The sequence below is a fragment of the Pygoscelis adeliae genome, unplaced genomic scaffold (assembly GCF_000699105.1).
Source record: "Pygoscelis adeliae isolate BGI_AS28 unplaced genomic scaffold, ASM69910v1 Scaffold186, whole genome shotgun sequence".
Classification (NCBI taxonomy): Eukaryota; Metazoa; Chordata; class Aves; order Sphenisciformes; family Spheniscidae; genus Pygoscelis; species Pygoscelis adeliae.
In genome coordinates this window covers 1,471,933-1,491,614 of record NW_008825071.1, presented here as the reverse complement: position 1 = coordinate 1,491,614, position 19,682 = coordinate 1,471,933, and the positions used below count along the sequence as shown (strand labels likewise).

The 19,682-nt window shown below is 39.8% G+C and overlaps 1 protein-coding gene across 2 annotated transcripts; it reads right to left on the bottom strand.

The window, feature by feature from the left end:
• Nucleotides 1–437: 437 nt before the first annotated feature.
• On the bottom strand, nt 438–19,028 carry RIPK1 (receptor (TNFRSF)-interacting serine-threonine kinase 1). 2 transcript variants are annotated; one of them, XM_009326449.1, is made up of 11 exons: nt 18,818–19,028; nt 16,979–17,132; nt 16,372–16,509; nt 14,541–14,769; nt 13,542–13,691; nt 12,238–12,314; nt 8,957–9,047; nt 6,103–6,666; nt 4,312–4,383; nt 1,917–2,069; nt 438–1,005 (listed from the first exon to the last, which is right to left on the bottom strand). In XM_009326449.1, exons 1-11 carry the CDS (start codon nt 18,967–18,969, stop codon nt 719–721), a joined length of 2,067 nt encoding a protein of 688 aa, XP_009324724.1. In that variant the 5' UTR covers nt 18,970–19,028; the 3' UTR covers nt 438–718. The 2 variants fall into 2 exon arrangements, with proteins under 2 accessions (XP_009324724.1, XP_009324725.1); XM_009326450.1 differs by lacking the exon at nt 1,917–2,069.
• Nucleotides 19,029–19,682: the final 654 nt, after the last annotated feature.

The window sequence follows — 19,682 nt, the reverse complement described above, 5'->3', positions numbered from 1 at the left end:
TCTTTTTTCACTATTTCACAAAGCAGATGAGAAACTTATAATGTAAAATCTTTTCTACCAAGCAATGTAAAAATCAAATGCAATATTAACCTGTGAAAGAAGAGTATTTTATCAATTACATACTTTTTAAGCCAAAAATAATTTTTGCTTTTATTCACACTGCTTTCATAAACATTATAAAAAGATTTTAAAAATAATATCACATTGACTTAGAGCAATCTGGGATAGTACCCTTGTAAGTATTGGCACTTCTGGCAAAATTTAAGAGTTGATTTTTGTTTTCTGTCCAAGTTTTTCAAGGAGTGAGTCAGTCTTTCACGTACTATTACACATATATTAGCTTTGCTGAAATGGCATGCTTTTGTTCAGAACTGAACAAGGGTACCAACATGTTTCAAGATAGAATCTAGAAATTTTGTATAACACGTTCTCCTTGAATCAATATTACTGTTGCATTTGGTTGTTATTATCTTCAGACAATCATTTTATTCAGAAGGAAGATGCTTATTTTCTTTTATCCTCTGGAAGACCAATTATCTTGACATAAACTTTTTGATTTACCGGAGGTATTTACTGAAAACTGCTTGGCAGAAAAAATGTGTTCCAAAAAGTCTGTGCAAAAAGGAGAGCTCCACAAAGTCTGTGCAGAATTACTACTTGTTATTGGGAGGTCTTCAGGAAAAAAAAATCCCTCATTTTCCCCCAGTTCTCAGTCAACTTATTCCTCGTTGACTTGCATCAAACTAGTAAGAAGATCCAGTCTTCGGCAGCCAAAAAGGGCTTTGGCAAGCTTTCCAACTGTAGCGCCTTTGGAGCCTTCCCTCATTACCCACTTAAGCAGCATTTGGTAAACTTTTTCTTTTAGTCCATCTCGTTCATAGTCGTGATCAATTTCATCAATCTCGGGATCACAGAAGCCCAGTTTACGAGCACAGTGCTTCCACTGTTTGGCCAACTTTTCTCTCACTAGATTCAGATGTTTCTCGGACAGGACAGTAGCATTGTCTGCAAAGAGAAAAAAGTATAAGAAAATGGCATTGTTTAACATTTCTTCTGCTCCTTTCGCTATCTCACCTGTCCTCCCCCAACTATTTATTGGTGATATCTGGAGACAGAATTTTAGTGATACAATCAGAAGTGAGTTTCGGTAAGGCAGTATTACCTAGTGATGCCAGGAAAGAAACTCCCAGTCAGAACACGTGTATTCACAGGTCAGTTGGTGGACTTGCTTTTTGATCTGAGGCTATCATAGTTTGTCACATACACCTGCAAAATTGAGAAGCTCCTTCCTAGAGTTCTTATACAGCTGACTGATGTCTGTATGATATGTTTTATATTCTGGGACACTATTAATTTGTTTACTTAAGAGTACACGGGGATAGTTTAATTCGGTATTGACCAACGAAAATAAACTAAATTTCAAAATCTTCCACTTTCTATCCAAATGAAGCGGTTGTGGCCCCAAGCCTGTCAGTGTTCAAGAAGCGTTTGGACAATGCTCTTGGATATATGGTTTAACTTTAGGTTTCCCTGTGTGGTGTCAGGCACTGGACTCCATGATCTTCATGGGTCCCTTCCAACTCGGGATATTCTATGTTTTAAACTACGAGTCAGGTGAGGACCACCAATCCTAACCTTGCTTCTACCAATCTGAGTGTTGTTATTCCTCTTGTTCTTGATGCATATACATCTACACTTGCATCTGGTGTCCCATAAGAGGTCATAAAACTACAGGACAAATGAGGTACATGGTATTAGAGAACAGTGATAGCATAAACCCTTACTTGTTTTATACATTCTTAAGTATGTAGTAGAAAAGGACCCAAATAGTTGTTTCTCAAGTATCAGAGGGAGAAATCTGTACCAGATAAGTATATGGGGAGAATACATCAAAACTAGGGAGATATTTCTCTTACCAAATATACCCATTGCTTCATAATGCATGTAAGTTGCTTCTGTAGCAACAGGAGAAGTGCTGATGTGTTGATTGTGCTCTTCAATCTTCATGTGATTGTAGGATCCAATTTGAATTCCAGAACTGTGACTTATGTTGTACTTGATTGAATCTTCTGTATAAGGGTATTTAATACAATTTTATAAACAACTGCATATGGTTCAAAATGTCAAGAAGTAACATAAGGAGGGGGTAAGGAGGAAGAAGGTTCTGATCAGGGAAGTGATTAAATGGTTTTATTGTGTTTAATGTAGAAATGGCCATTTACTAGCAACTGTGAGCATATTTTCATTACGCAGTGTGACATAAATATTTTAGTGAAAGCCCATCCTATACTATTCTATAACAAAGTGCCATAACTAAGCCTTGCATGCTGGTAGTTACTAGACTGTAAATAATGTTCCCAGTGCTTTAGGAATGTGTAGTAGCAGCCTAACTTTTTGTTGGCTAACAGCTTCAGGAGGTCTTCACTTGAAAGTGCTTTTCGTTTAAATCTTAAAGCCTTACTTCTGCCTTTCAGCTTTACTTTTCATAGATGTAAGTTCAGGTTTACAGTTATGACTTCAAAGTTCTGTGAGACTACAGAAAATCACTTCTAGTTGCTCATAAGGTTTCTATACTCCATGTTATACTATGCTTTCTTGATGGCATCTCTCTGTTTCACAATGTATTTCATCCCTGCTATCTAGGAGTATATTCTTCAGTTGTATCTATTTTCACAGTGAATCACAGTGCACTACTTGCTCAGTGTTTGTTTCAACAACATTTCTCTCTTTTTTTTTTTTTTATTATTATCCCCCCTCCTCCCCCCTTCTTGACTTTTGGTTCCAAGTCAAGACTAGAATGTTTTCTGAAATACCTTACTGAAAAAACCCTACTCCTTTATTTTAAGGCCTGAATCCTCAGCAATAAAAGTCAACATGTATATGCACCGATTGCACAGCTGAATTGTGTGCACCTCTGGGAGCTTGCATCTGTGATTTACTGTATGTGATTAGTTAAACACGTAATTTGGTGCCTTTTGCTTACAGTTGTCCGATTTCCACACATAACATGAAATTAAGTGACTATTCTAGTCATGTTAGGTGACATCAGTTTTCTATTCTCTTGACAATGTTTGCTGAACCCTGTTTGGATAATCATCCATTAAATGTTCTAACTCTAGTTTAAATGGTGAATATCACAACCTGGGTCTAAAATTGAAGTACAGATACTTAAAATGATAGACTAAGCTCTGTATTTAATCACACAAAATGATGGTTAGATGCACAAACATCCTTGTTACACACAATTGCAATGTGAAGTGTGGAAATCTATGGTCGCGTATGAAAATCTGACTAAATGCATTTAATATTTGTTAACCTGAAACTGCTAGTCAGAAATACTTCTATGTATGCATGATTAGTTTCTAGAAGTTGCACAAAAGGAATACATTTTATCATGTTTCAAAATATTATGATTCCTGTATCCTTTCCTTTTTTTTTAGGTGAAAGACCCAGAAAATACGTTCATATTTTTAGCTAAAAAAAATGAAGAAATCTTATGTTTGCTGTTTTCTTATCTGCTAACAAAATGGATCTAGCACAAGATACAAAAACATGTACAAATGCTTTGTCAATTAACAGTAAAAGCTACTGTGCTTATAAATCTCCTTTCCCAAGCCTCTACACTTTGCTTGCTTGTCACGTTTGGGTCATCATCTAAAGACTCTAAGGGGCGTATAGTCGAGAAGACAGAAACCTGCTGTTTCAAGTTTTCTTTTTAAGTGTAAACCACTTACAAACCGGACAAGCCTTGAAAGGGTTAATTAAAGAGTTCAGGGTGCCCAAAGCAACACAACTTGAAACGAGCATATATTAACAACTCCTGAAGGACAGGACAGAATTTCAGGGGTTTAAGACAGTTGAACTGTAGAGACCTGTGCCCCAAGGAAGGCTGATCAGTATGAAGCCTGCAGCTAGAGATTTGTATTAAAAATCCAGAGCAAGAAAGGACAGGTGTCTCAAATGCATGTGTGGTTCAGGAGTTGGGTAGAGTTGCAGTAACTTGACGTTTAATCTAAGAAAGTGACTGGTTTAGGTGTACAGGAGATCTTACAATGCCTTCATGTTTCTAAAAGCTCTTTTACATACAAGAAGATGATGTCCTTGATCCATCAAATACACATTTAATGGCGTGTACAGGTCCTGCTAGAGACAGGAATTAGTTTTACATACTGGTACTGATAACTTCAGCTATGGTTAGAGCTATTAAGCAATAACAAAGTATTTCAAGATCTTGAAGTTTTTTGCTTTACTGATCAGGATGCAATGCACAGCCTGTTGGCTACCAGGACAGCTGAAGGCTACAGCACTTACCTGTGCTTACTCTGGGTGCAGTAGGATAATATGTAAAAGTTCCCCTTGTGAAAGAAGTGGAATCCTTGTTACCTAAACAAAGAGGGAAAACAAAAAAATGCCAAAAGCATTATGTAAATAAAAAAACAAATGTACTTAAAAATGACTGCCATATTTGTAACAGTATGAGTACATAGTTTGTGCTCTTAAAGAGATGAGAAGCTTTTTAATTAACAGGATTGTATCTCCTTGAATAACTCTAGTTAAAGCAATGATCTTATCGTGGTTTTGCTCAGTGACTAATAGCCTTAACCATCCTTGGATCTCAGAGAGGGCAATGGGCTTCCATGTGGGTATATGAATACCTGGCTAGTAGATGGCAGTGTGGGATCACAGCGCACCACAGTTATGGACTGAGCTGGTCAGGTATCGGGTATTCAAACTGGAAAAGTCCAAACTCCCAAGTGTGCTCCTCCTGCTTACTGCTGAGACTGACCGCTGTTCGTATTAGCAGGCTGCTTGTGACCAGCTCTGGCAAAGACATGGGACACCACTGCATCTTCTGCCGGTGGCAGTAATGTCCGGCAGAGATGTAACTTCCTGCCCAGGGCAGTATCAATTTGGATGCCCACAGGTGAGCTCTGTAACTCCTGATGGGTAGGAGTGACTGGGTCATGGTCACCTGACAGGTCAATGGAAGAGCTGCAATGCAGCTCTTCTGCATCTCAGTCTCATATCTGCCATACTATCGCACACAGCCTCCCTATAATAACTGTTTACTTTTTTCTTTCAAACAGAAGATTTTACTTTATTAGTGATGTCGACAGTTCTAATCTCTGCCTTCTGACACAACAGCTCTCAGATTCGTTTCAGTAAATAAACTCACATAAACAACTCATCACAGCCTCTGCATAAATAATTTAACAGAGTAACACCTTTGTGGCATTCTGCCTGTAAACAGCTAGGCATCCTTGATTTTCTTGTGAGACGATCTGGAAAAGAATGCCACACTAAAAATATCCAATATTTAGTAGAAGCGGGCTAGCATATCTCATGCTACCTCTAGTTCCTAAAAGTTACATCTTATAGGCCTCTAGTTACCATTTACTTATACTTTTTGCCAATGCTCAGTGTTCTCTTCCTTCTTTGTCTCTATACCTTTCTACTCCACAGCTCACCGGCAAATACTGACAGAAGCTCCCCACCCCCATGCTTTATCCAGGAAGAGCTCTTTGGGGAAACCAGTTATGAGCCTTAGCTCCTTGTTGGCTCCCTGAGCTCAGGAGTCTCTTACCTTGCTGTGAATCAAGTTAAAAATACCCATCCATTTTCTGAAATGCTACAAATGTTGTTTCTGCACAAGCAGAACCTATGGTGTGAATGTTAGATTTTTTGAGTCAAAAGTTTTCCTTTGCTTTCCTAGAACGATCGGTAGCAGCTCTTGGTTTTGGTAGCTGCTGTAGCAGACAGCAGATACTGCTATTACTTGGCCGGTAGCTGAAGAGTTAGGCATTGGGTCTGATGCTCCTCTATTACACTGATGCTTTAGAAATGGTTCACTTGAAGTTAACAGCCTGAAATCAGTGAAACCAGCATAAGGAAGTCAAAGCTAGAGCGTTTTAGTGACCTGGATTAACTTCAAGTAAACAAAGAGAACTTCATGAAATAAATTCACCTTTGCTATATCACAGATCAACTGTTAGCAATAAGCAGGTTGTTGTTACATACACCACAAAACACTCTTGGCCATTTCATTTTTAGAGAACAAGTATGTCTTCAGAAACGTAGGTGTTGGGGGAGGAGGAATCTCACCCGTATTTGTGTCTGCATTCTGTGGATGCCAGTTTACGTTGGATAGTGACTGCAGGTTTGGGCCAGATTCAGGCACAGGAGGTTTACTTAGGCTAAAGGTATTGGCTGAACACAATCCATAGAGACCCTCTGTGTTTCCCGTTAGAAGACTGTTAGGGTTTGGCCCATAAAAGATATCTGCATTTCCCCGTTTCGGTGTTGTTGCAGCTGGCTGTGGCCAAAAATACGGATTAGTGTTTGATCCTGTTTTTTCAGCTCTTGGATACAGTTCACTCTGTTGAGGAGTAGGAGGTGACTTTGCAAACGGATCGTAGGAAACTCTTCGTCTCTTTTCTTCCTCTCTCATTTCAGGGGTGTATACTACGGGTGGAACCGCTTTATCCATCCGGCTCCCAAATACATGGTAGTTGTATTCACACTGAAGTTTTCTTTCTAGATTATCACCAGATGTAAATGAGGTCTCACAGCTCTCAACAGGCTGGTTCTCAGGGGAGGCAGCAAACAGGGCTTCGTTAACCTGACTGGTCGTGGGACCTTGAGAGCTGTGTAGAGAATGAGGCTGATCTAAAAGGGAGGAAAATTAAATACTTGAAATACATCCAAATGCCAGTGTATAGTTTGTTGTGATGACACTAGAATCTATTAATCTACCTTTAGTATTATGGTAATATATAAAAGGTGAAAATATAACATTACTTCCTACATAAGCTGTGTTTTGTTTTATAGAATGCCTTTACTGAGAAGTATTACAGATTTTTATCTCGGAAGTACAGGCTTGTTTAAGCTATCAATGTCAAAATGTCACTTAATCAAGTGGTGTCAGAATTCACCGCATACTCTGCTTATATTGACATCAAGTTCTCAACCACTGAAACAAACAGTTCCTGGAAGCATTTGTAGGGTTTGATTTAAGTGTGTCTCCCTGGCATTAACTGGAGTTTAATCAGTGCAAAATTGGAGTGTAATAGGATGGAAAATAACACCACTGTAATAGGTGTGACTTCATACAGCACAAATAATTTGTTATTAAAGTCATGTTTGCAAATGATTATGTAACATATCCTGTCTGGGTATTTAGGGGTGAATCCTTTTTGTCTAGTTTATTCTTCATAGTCCCAAAAAATACATTTTTACAAGTAACACCTACCAGATAAAAGTCTGTGTCATCTACATCTTTCAAACTAATTCTCACTATCAAAGGAAGCTCTACTTCAGTCTTGAACTAGATTGAGTTATGATCTGGATCATGCTGCAGCATTCCAAGGCTAAACAAGAATGTAAAAATCTGCTTGTTACTACTTGTTCTTGTGTTTTTTAAGGGTAGGACTACAGAACTTCTAAGAAAGCATCCGAAAGCTTCATAGTTGTCTAGAAAACATTGTACATTGCCTAAAGCAAGGGACTCCTACAGACCACTGTAAAATTGGAATAAAGTGTATGTATGTGCTTCTATTTAGCTCAGATAATGCCAGTGAACTGTTTGGTGTTTTTTTCTTTTTTTCCAAATTACATGAATTCAGTCCATATTAGGCTGAACAAAAACTAGTTCCTTTTGATGGCTGCATATTAGTACACCTTCATTCTGACTCGCTCTGCTTCTTTTGTTATCGCTGCTAGAGAGGGAGTGGGAGGAATAAGCTAATACAGAAACAACCCTATCAAAAGTGACAGCTATTAGCAATTCAGTATTAGCATAAACTATGTGGCATCCATTCTCCAGGGCAAGCTTGAGATGTATGAACAGATCCTGTGGGATATCTTTCACTACCACTGTCTGAGTAACACCCATTGACTGGAGAAAAAAAAAAACTGACTTTGACTGACAGGTTGTCAAGATAGTATCTTTCTGCAGGGTAGATTCACAATAAAGCCTTTCGTATTTAAAACACAAGAGCATCTGTAATCTGCTGCAGTTATACGCGATTATTTCTGCTAGGGAAATGTAATTATACTCATTTAAAAATACAGCAGTGGGGCTGCCCTACTAAGTCCATCAGTTCTACTGAAGAACAGTTATGGCAAACCTAGCTTTAGGGAAGATTTATTAGTTGCATGTTACAGTTTAACATTATTCATTTAATAATGTCTTTCAAATGGTGGGAGCAAACTTAGCAGCATTTTGTTTCTACTGAATTTGATATTGTTGCTTGTAAATCAGTGTTGCAAATATGATCCTATGTCCTTTGCCATTAAGAAACTTTGGTAAAAGAATTCCAGATACACTACTACAAAACTGTAACTATATCATCACATATTAGTGAGACAGCTTTATAAAATCACGAAACATGCAACTCATCCAAGATTTGACAGAAAATATGAGAGAAAGGAGAGAAAATTAATCTATTAGTGCTTCTCAGATAGATTCCATAGAGAGTGAGATCATAAACAAAGGAATACGTTATAATTATGCATCCTGGTCGTATTCAGAGCATTCATAAGAAACGCTGGAGTGGGAAAAAGGAAAAGTCTTCATGAAATTAAAGCCTACAGACCAAGCAGTTGGCATCGCTAAAAGGACAGGAGGAAAGATCAAGTACGAAAAGTAATTATCAAAGTGACCATTGAAAAGTCTAATGTTAAACAAATTTTTCAGCATGGGCAAGGAAAGCAGAAGAGTGTAAAATGAAATTGATTCAGACTGTAGATTGTGGAAAACTCGAAACAGCAAGTATGACTTTCGGGAGCCTGGGAGCAAATTTAATCTCTTCAGTAATTACAATTCTCTCTGAAGCGCTGAATAATTGAGTCTCTTCATAATCCCCTAATGGTAAGACTACTTAGTTTGTACATGTACACAACTTTATCTTCGGCAGAATACATAGAATAATGATGTGCTAGTAAGTGACTGACTTACCTACTTGACCATTACTGGTATCTTCTGCTACAGCATCTATTTGAAGGGATTGCATCCTATTCAGCAGTTCATTTGACTCGGGCCACATTTTCTGCATGTAAGAGATAACAAATGATCAAGTTATAGGCAAAAGCTTTACCAAAGGGATTACCTGTAGAATAGGAAACAGCACAGCTTCACAGTGAACAGATTCCGTGAATCTGTGGGGAGAGATCCCATACTCCTACAGAGAGCGCAGCCTGACAGAAAATACCCATTGCTGTGCTACAGATGGGCAAAGTCTTTTCTTCAATGAAGGGAGGAAGGACTGCAATGCAACTGCAGTATATAATACTCTGAGTTGGCCAAACAATACCCTTGTCTACATGAGTATGAGCTTAATCCAGACAGAGTGGTTTTGGATTGTCTGTCTTGTACTTAATAGCTAGACTTTCTGCAAGCAATCTCGGTGAGAGGATGCTGCTGAGGTAAGGGTAGCGAACGTGCATTCTGTTTTGTGCATCTATATTTAGTAAGTACATTCATCAACAGGGAAGAGGTGAGGAAGATTTACATTCAGGTATGGTTACATTGACTTTTATTAAGAGTATTAGGAACAAGCAGTTCAGAGCAAATCTTCAGAAAGATGCAGTACAATTTCCTTTCTGTAAACCCTCATCCTCACTTCACTAGAGTGAAGGCAAAACCCATTCCTGTTCTATTCTTTTGATGTTCCCATTATTCAGACTTCACTGGAAGTAAAAAAACTTTTTACCTGGAAAAATTATTTCTCAATTTCCCCTAGTGCTTCTTACTCATAAAATAATTTCTAAAAGTAGGGTTTGGGTTTTTTGTTGGTTTTGTTTTAATTAAACCCAAGAAGTACTTTCACAGATTAAAAATCAACAACTACTGTTATCTTCCCAAAAAATCTACTTCCTTCCAAAAGCAAAAGATGACATTCTGAAGTGCATTACAACCTTTAGGTCCTTAGATTTTACTTGAGTAACTGAACTGCTTGAGCAGGGGGGTTGTACCAGGTGACCTCCAGAGGTCCCTTCCAACCTCAACCATTCTGTGATTCCATGGTCCTTTTAGTTAGGAGGCTGTGGACTCTGCTTCCACGATTGCTAGTGGGGAAAAAAAAAAAGGCTATGTCCAAACCCTCTAACTCATGTTGCTACTGAAGTTCACCACATTGACTTGCCTTGGATGCTGTATTCACATTCTGTGCTCTGATCAGAATGGATGCTTTCCTTCCTGAGAAAGTAATAGACTCGTGGCCCATTTTCTAAATAGTCCTTTGGTCCCTATGATTTGAGAGGTATATTTGCAGAGAGCTAATGCAGCTAGTATAATTGGCCATGATCCTGATTTGGGGCCGCTATCATAAATTAGACGTATGTACTTCACATTGTGAGTTAGTTGGGTCAAATCAGTCCAGGAAATGGGTTTCATCAGTTGCGTTTTGCTAAACTCTACTGCTTTTTTGAACAGTCATTGGGGCTTCGTGTACATCACATGTTCTCTAAACCAGAAACTTTCATTTCCACAATTGTAGACTTGGTGGCAGAAGGAAGCACTTTGTGAAACCATTCATTTACAGTTTTCTTTAAAGGAAGTTGTTTTTCTTTTCTTAGTTAAAATAACTGGGTATGTAGTCTTTTGAGCCTCACTTCACTGCAAAGATTAAACCCCTAATGCCAGGAGTTCTCACTGATAGCTGTCAGTACTACTGAAGTAAATTGATCAAATCTGTGATAAAAAGGTTCCATAATCAGCCCAATTGTTCAAGTTCTCATTCTCTTATTTTCAGTCAGGAAATCACTCTTTCTATCATAATTTATAAACCTACAGCCAAAAAAGCAGGAGAAACCAACTTGGACACTCAGGAAAAACATCTGATTTCAAATTTTCCCTGGTGTTATTACTGCGATATAGCTTCCTGGTCTCAAGCAGGCTGGGACTCATTAGACACTGCCTGAACACAGGACAAAAATTACCAAGAATTTACAGAGCTTTTTACACTTACTCTAAAACAGATTCTGCCACTTTTGAATCTCTAGGAATAACATTTTATTTCATGAGTGAGACTTAGGAGCTCTTGCAAAGTATTATCATAGAATCAGAGTGTCACTCAGGTGGGAATAGACCTTGGGGGATCTCAGTCCCACCTCCTGCTCAAAACAGGGTCACCTATGGGATTAGAGTTGGTAGCTCAGAGCTTCGTGCAGTTGCGTGTTGAACACCTCCAATGATGGTAACTGGACAACCTTAGGTAACATGCTCCACTGCTTGGCTGTCCTCACAGGGAAAAGTTTGGTGTTTTTTTCTTTTTTTTCCCCCTCTTACATCCAGTTTGAATCTCTCTTGTTCCAGTTTGTCCCCTATCTCTTGTCATCCTACTAAGCACTGCTGTGAAGAGCTTGCCTCTATCTTCTCAATAAACCCCTCGTAGGTAGGGGCAAGCTGCTATTTATGTCCCCCCAAAGCCATTGCATGTCTGGGCTGAAATAGCCCCGGTCCCTCAGCCCCATCTCATATGGCAGGACTAACAAGCACTGAGCAGATCTGCTGCCTGTGACACTGTTGGTACAGCCTGGGATGCTGCTGGCCTTCCTGGCTGCCAGGCAGGCTGTGGCTGGTGCCCAGGTCGCTGTTCAACACCACCCTGAGTTCCTTCTCAGCAGTACTGCTCCCTGGCCAGGCAGCCCCCAGTTGGCACTGAAGTCAGCGGTTATTCCAGGTGCAGCACGTTGCATTTGTCCTTTCTGAATCTCACAAGGTTTCTGTCACCCCATGCCTCCAGCCTGCAGCTGGCAGACTTGCCCTTGTGACTGTATTGACTGGTCCTCCTAGTTTGGTGTCACCTGCACACCTTATGAGAGTACGCTCCATGACTTCCCTGAGGTCACTGGTACAGGAATAAACCAGGGAAGGTCCCAGTATAGTAGACCCCTGCACTACTGCAGTTGTTACTGGCCTGCAGGTGAAGTAGGACCCATTAACCGCTACCCCCTGAGACTCGCCGTCCAACTTGTTTTTGTCTGCCCCTCCAGACAGTAACACCCGAACTTGGATACAAGAATATTTTGGGAGACAGTGTTGAAAATCTTCCTAAAGTTGAGGTAAATGACATGCACTGCTCTCCCCTCATTCACAAATCCAGCCATTTTATCACAGAAGGAAACCACGTCAGTCAAGCATGATCAGTCTCAAAGTGGCAGAATCTGGCCATAACTGAGGCTGGGGAGAGGGGATGTGGGGAACTGACGCTTTAAAATGCTTAGAAAGTTACTCACTTTTAACTTCTTCAGATCATCTTCAATATTTTTTCCTAGATTTTGATAGTAAAATGGCTTGTATTTTTGACTGATTTCTGCAAAAAGAAAAGAACTAAGTGAAAGTGGTTTTCAGTGGTAAGTGGTTTATACTGTTAACAATTTTGATGGGTAAGGATTGAATAAAGACTTGCATTAAGTCAGAAACAGGAAAATTATACATACATTTGGAATCTGTTCACATGGCTCGCTTGGCCTTAATATAGTAACAAGAACAGGATGATTTCTAGGGATTTTTTCTGTTGTGGTTGTATTGCTTTTTAGGGTGAAAGCTCTCTGTCTACTATCTGTGGCTGACAGCATCTTGACTTCACTGGCCAAAAGATTGCTTGCCACATTTTAAGAAGTAAGATACATTCAATTGCATTCAGCTATTTGATAAACAACTAGCCTGTCACTGCTAAAGATGTAATTACTGAAATAATCTACTAACATGGTAAATATCAGTATTTTGCATATGGGAAAATTAGAAGCTAAGACCCAGTGCAAGCATAAAGTCAATCCATTAGCAGTAGATTATGCAGGTTAAATGTGGAAATGGTAGATGGGTTCCTCCTGGTATACAAATTTCCTCTGAGTATGTAAGTACATGCCTGTTGTATATGAAGCTCTTGGTGCCCCTGTCTAAATCCAAACCTCCGTTTCCTGTTACGTGTAGGAGTTTTTTGTGGTTTGGTTGGGGTTTTTTTTGCTTTTTGTTGTTTTGGTTTGGGGGAGGGAGGGGGGTTGGTTGTTTGGTTTTTTTGAGTTGGTTTTTTTTTGGCACTACATATTGAGGCAGAAAGAAGAGACAGGAGGAGATAAAGAATCTTATTTGCTGAATGCTCTTAGTCTCCTTCCTAGACCACTCAGTCAAGACTTTTACTGACTGCAAGTGTTTTGGATCTGACCATACGAAAGGATGATTAGCTAGTCAAAGGCTGTTGCATCGCTCACGGAAGGCCAAACTGAGACAGCTTCTGAAGCTAGTTTCGATAGGGTATTTTTTCAGTCATAAGATTATACTATGCTGAAGACAAATTATCAGCAGGTATAAAATGTCTTAGCTCCATCTACTCACTAGTATTTCTCAAATCTGTAAATGTTGGACCAGATGCCATTTTTAGTCAGGGTACAGGGAGCACACTTTACTGGGCATGTGAATTGATATGTCTATTTTCAAAGCAAAAATTTGTATTTTAAGAGGAAAACACTCAAGTTTGTTTTGCTGCATTACAAACTATTGACAGACACGTAACAAGAAGAATCCCAAAGCAATGCCTTACCTGCAAAGGTTGGCCGTTTCTCTGACTCTTGCTCCCAGCATTGTTTCATTAAGTCAATAATTTCCACTGGACATTTATCCGTGATCTCCTTTATGTCTGGTCTGTTTCCATTCATGACACCAAAGCAAATCTGGGCTTCATTTATACCATCTGAAAAATAAAATTTCCTATCAGATCCTGATCATGGATTTTGCTACCTTTCTGTAGGTGAAAGAAATAGTGAAGCAGCTCCCTATGTGTTTGTGGATATGTAAAAGAAGATTTCAAAGAAAGATGTCTGATGCACAGCTACAAATCTCTCACACTAGTGAATTTGAATCCACTGCCTTAACTTCCACGGATTAGAGATTTATTTTAAGATTAATGGATTTACTCACACTGGGCATGTCTTACATATAAAAGTAAGGGTGACAGATCTAGCTCTAGAACCTGAATCTCGGTTATGCGCTGCACTGGGTACAAACACAAAGATGGTCACACAGGCAACTTTTAGCCATTTAGTTAGCAAAAAATCCACTCAAAATGATAAACACGTTACTCTGGAATTCCACAGTCTGCTCCTATTGCTCTACACAAGCACATTACTGCATGCTGAGGAATTAGCACCACACAGCTGAGAAGCGGTAACTGGCTGTGTGACCATTCCTGTTCAAAGAAAAACCACACGTAACTAGCCCACCTTAGGAAATAGCGTACATCAAAGTTTCCATCCTGGCCTGCCCAAGGTTTGTCTACCTTCTGCCACTGAGTGCAGGTTTATGCCCACGCCATGTGGATGTGAATAGATTGGGCTCGTGCCTGCATTTCAATTCAGATGTTCTTGTCCATGCTTAGAAGTCAGGAATGATGCAACTAATGCCTCTTACTGGCCATGAGGTGCCTAACAGGTGCTATTCTTGGGCACAGGCAATTTAATCTACTAATCTTAATTTTATAACTTTAAAGGCTTAACATCTGTAACGTAATTTTGTGATTAGAGTCCTTTTGGAAGTAACTTACGTTCATATGGCTCTTTGTTAGCAAAAATTGCCCAAATCACTATGCCGAAGCTGTAAACGTCTGATTTCTCCACAGGTTTTACATTAAGACAGCGTAAATGCTCTGGGGCCATATAGAAAAGAGTCCCAGCATTGTTCTGGCAAGTGCTCTTGGTTTGCTTCTGTCGGACAGTCTCTTCTTGGGTTAGCCGACTCCAGTTCTTAAAGGAGGCAACACCAAGATCTGCAATCTGAAAAATGAGACACATCAGAGCTAGTGCTGTGATGAAGAGGACATAACCAAGTATTTCATGCAGTGCTCAATTTTATAATGAATAGCTGGTAATAACTTATCTAAAAATGAAACACTGCAAAAAATGCAACTACAAGAAAGGAAAGCAAGCTATTTGCTGTTTTATGGAGTGGTTTTTTTTTGCCTAAATAAAGTATCACTGCCAACTGGGAACCATTAGGCTGAACCTTCATTATTAACTTAACCCCCCTTGGAACAATCGCATAATGTAAGGAAAAAAGAAGTTTGGTTTTGCTCATATTGACAATCACGTTCAAGATACGCTTGCAGTGCTCATGGCAGAACAGAAGATCCACATGAGAAGAAGCTAAGATTCAAATCCAGAAGTAATCTATGAGATGGGCAGATATCCCTCCTCCCTCACTGCCCTTTCCATTTAGATTCCATTTAACTCAACTTCCTTCGATCTTCCTACAGAAAGGGGGAGGAAGAGGATCTAAAATGATGTGATGTGTATGGCAAAGAGATATGGAAAAGGAGAGCATGGAGTAAGTTAAAGCAGGGATACCTGGGTACTGTGCGCTTGACAAGGTGACATTACTGAAACCTTAGCGTGCAGTTTTACAACTAGACCAATGGCAGACGGTGAAGACAGTAGTCCTTCCCTCCTTTCCCCACAGCCTCCTGTTCCAGCACTGACACACATCTGACACTGGGAAGACCTAGTGCAAGGCCCTCCAATGGCTTGCTGAATCGAGCGCTCCCCAACAGAAGGGTAGCACTGCCAACAAGGCAAACTGTAATCTGCTGGTTTGGCTTCCTAAATCAGGGCAGGGTGGTCAGATTAGCATCAGTGCTAACACAAGGGAACAGGAGGTCAACAGGAGAGGAACAATGGAAGAAAATGGGACTGCCTCTCTTGGCCACAGGCAGCTGTCAAACTGAGTTGTGTAACCCAATCACTTCAGATAAAACTGAGGTGACACCTTGCCTCACTTCTAACTTGCCTTTCTTTACTCTCTTGTTGCCTCTAACTACCTTATTGTTCCTCTTGAGTTTCTGAAAGTTTGGGCTAAATTTTGAGGTCATGTATTCAGAGGAAGAGGAAAATGTAAGTGACATCCTGCTGAGGAAGTAGGAGTCCAAGTTCATGTCTACGAGTGAGAGGAGGTCTAATGCGATAGATGAAGATATGAGATAAATCTTCCTACATTTGCAGTTTCCTAGAACAACTATTTCCCTTTATAAATATTGGCAATGTTAGACACATTCAAGCAGATAAATCATACTGATACTTTTGATCAAGCTGCTTAAGGAAGTCTGATCTGATTCTGAATCAGAATTTCAACAATATTATTCATTTTATTTTAATATTCTTAGTGATTTTTTTTTTCCACAGATGGGGAAAGATTATACAAATCTCAGGCTCAGAGGTTTTATGGGCACTATACTTTAGTGATCCACTGCTAACACTTTCTTAGTGATAGCTCGCTAGACTACAAAGGAGTTCATCTACCAATCAGGAATACTAACCAATGCAGCTGAACTGGGTTCTTCAACCCAGAGCATCAGCTTTCTCCATTTACATTCTAACAAGTACCTTAATGTGAAAGTCTGTGTCCACAAGGATGTTTTCTGGTTTTAGGTCTTTGTGTACAAAGCCTTGCTCATGCAGGTAAAGCATTCCTTCTGTGATCTCCAGCACAAAACGCCCTTTCACTGACAAAGGCAGTGAGAGCTAAAATAAAGAACAGAAGTACCATCTATTAAAAATGCTACTACAACCATCAAATTAAAAAACAGTCTTTAAAAAAGTTTCTTTCTCAGTCCCAAGAGCACCTCTGCTCAAGCCAGGGTAAAAAAGAACCAAGGTCCTTCTTGGATCTAAATTTTTGCATTAAAGTAATTCCAGAGTCACTCCATATTTCCAAAAGTGTTCTTCTTTGGCAAATTCTCTACATAACTCTACAAACACTCCTATAACTCTGAACCTATTACTGTGTTCTGCTCCTCTGCGATGTGCAGGAAAGCCATAGCTGTCCTCTGCTGTCTCTAGAGAAGGCAGGGCTGCCACCGGCTCTTTAATTCAGAAAGCAGAACGAGAAACTAAAGACTCCATTCTCTGGAGATAGCAGTAACATCCTGTTCCTTTCAAGCATCTTATCAACCCTAAGGAGCGGCAAGGGATGAAGCAATTCACTGCTCACTTTCTGTAGCACTTTCATCATGTTCCCCCGGTCCACATACTCCATCACAAGTGAGTAGTTTCCGTCTTCCAAAATTATACCTAGTAGTTTTACCACACGGTCATGCTGCAGTCTGTGCATAATCCTGCCTTCTTCAAGAAGGGAAGCATTATATCTGTAAAACAGAAATTACACTGAACTTAGGTGCCAGGCTAGAAAGAACACAGGGATGAAAATGCTGTTGATTCATAATGAAAATGATGGCCAAAAATGTCAACATCGCTAGAGCAACTGTAAGATGAACCATACCTTCAGGTGGTTTTGTATCAATTCATGAACAGCTTTGTTCATGCCAGGTTATATTCTCTAAGTCTCAAATGCCTTGCACAGAGACTGTCCGCCTAGCCTGATTTTAAGGCCTGGTTTTCAGAAAGGGCATAAGCATTCTTTTTGTAGGTGCACTGCTGGTTGTGTATGTCCAAATCCCTGAACTGGGGCGGGATCAGGACAGGGCAGGGCTGAGAGAGCCTTTGGACAAGGAGGATCGAGACACATTTCACTACCTTTTGTACAGAAAACTATACAGCTCTCTCTCCCAAAGGTCTGGTATTCATGTTCATGTTGAAAATGGATTTATTACAGGGGATCCACCCACATACTGGATGGCGGTAACATTTACTAACGATTACTGGTTTAGGATGAATTCAAAGCCTAACTCTTTACCTGGGCCTCAGTACAACCCATCAATAGCCACAGGTACACAGCTGGGAGCTCACTAAGGGTGTTAAAGAAGGATGGTACCCATTATATTAAATCGTCTTCTTTCTACTATTGCTCCTGTTCTAGTCATCGGGCAAAAGGATGTAAGAAAATCTTGAGATTATGTTGCTTGCTAATGCTTTCCCATCCTGTGACTTAAAAAGAAACTGCTTTCTCCCTCTGTGTTCCTCGTACTAGAGAAGAAAGTGGCTGTTTTGTTTGCATTAGGCTCAGTTGTAAATTTGCTTAAGACTTTTGGCTCAAGACTTTAAGGAATAACAAACTTAAGGGCCTGTGTTGTGAGAAAGTAAAAACACAAACCCAAAAATAAACCAGGCAGGCTTGTCCATTTTAACTGTGTTCATCCCAAACTGTCAATGCAGTTTGCAAACTACTAGAATCTCTTAATTCACTTTCCACTGGCGAAATAAAAACTCAGTTAATTTATTTATTATAACCCAAACTAGAAGAACATGGGGTTTTGTCTCTCTCTAGTGGATGACTCGTGGGAGAGTTTTAGGATTGTTATGGCTGTGAGGTAGTAGAGCTGCAATGTGACCTGAATCCACTGAAATCAACAGCTAATTCAACCCCCAAATTAAATCAGTGGGCTTGGCTCACTTTGCTTTTTCTCAAGGCAGAGAAGGTTACATTCTTGGTATCATACATGTGGGGTTGGAGTCCTGCTGATAGCTCATGTGTGTTTACTTCCTAGTGGACATCTACGGTTGGACAATTGTATTGAAAATTGATCTGCAAGCCTGAAAATATCATTTGCCCACTGAGTTCCTGCATTTCCTTACGTGTGCAAGAGTCCCCTCGATTCTTAACAATTCACAGTAGTGCTCACCTTGCAACAGAAAACAGGAACTTCACTGGAACAATGAGTTAAAGACTAAAAAAGTTGGCTCGTGAGGGAAAGAAGGAAAATTTGCAGGACAGCTGCTAGTATTGTCTTGAGAGTATTTTCCCCACATACAGTATCTTCATAATCCAAACATCTGAAATTATTACACTTTATTTAGATTTATCTCCATTGAGTTTAGAGGATTCCTTAGACTAACTGAAACATAAAAATCAGAACTAAGGTCTGTAACTTACTCAGTGCGCTGGGGTCCTGTATACACTTTTTTTAATACTACATATCCATGTTTCTTGTGAAAGCATAAAGAAATTGTTCCAAATCCTCCAGCGTCTAATAGTTTTTTTTCAAGCAAATCCTGGCTGTTCATGTGGATGTCTTCCAGAGACATGTTTGCAGTCTTTGTGGCTTAGCAATTAAAACAAAATCAAGTACCCTAGTGCTTCTGGACCTGTAGTATAAAGGAGGAAAAAGAAGTGTAATTATCAAGCATTTAGCTGTTCCACTAAATCAGCATCTATGTAAGGAGCGGGACACAAGCATATACTCTCGTGACCCTTATGAACCAAGGGCCTCAGTTTGAAACCAAAGATGCTGTGGTTCTCACGGGATCAGACCTAAAGACCACAACGATCTATCCTGTCAACCCATTGAAGTTAATATTAAGTCGATGTAACACCATTTCTTCACCTGAGGATCTCAAAGTGCTGTTAATAAATAGTTTTTATCCATATAACATGCAGTAGATCGGTACTGTCCCTACACTTCACGTGTGCAAAAACAAACCCAGAAAAATCAAGGGCACGATCCCAAAGGCAGGTAGTGCCCAATGATTCTGATAGGTATCTCATTTTCTAAATTGCCTGAACATGGGCCTGTCAGGTGCTCAGGTACTTATATAATTCTAAGCTTCCTTTTAGGCATCTTTGCAAACCCAGCTCTAAAGGATCAGCTTGAAGCTTAAAACAAACAAACAAACAAAAGGTTTCTCTGGAGGGTGAAACACAGAACCCAGCTTCTGTGGGAAACCTGTTTTCACAGCTGTCTGAATTTAAGGAGACAAGTGCTAGGAAGGACTGCGGTGGGGATATAAGGCAACTTCTC

Bases quoted from the DNA above. Each gene is read 5' to 3' on its own strand.
- RIPK1 (XM_009326449.1), bottom strand. From the start codon at position 18,969: ATGTCTCTGGAAGACATCCACATGAACAGCCAGGATTTGCTTGAAAAA. The intron at 17,133-18,817 runs GTAAGTTACAGA...TCTGTTTTACAG, and splicing joins ACAGGACCCCAGCGCACTGA to ATATAATGCTTCCCTTCTTG. The intron at 1,006-1,916 runs GTAAGAGAAATA...TTCTCTTTGCAG, and splicing joins TGAAGCAATGGGTATATTTG to ACAATGCTACTGTCCTGTCC.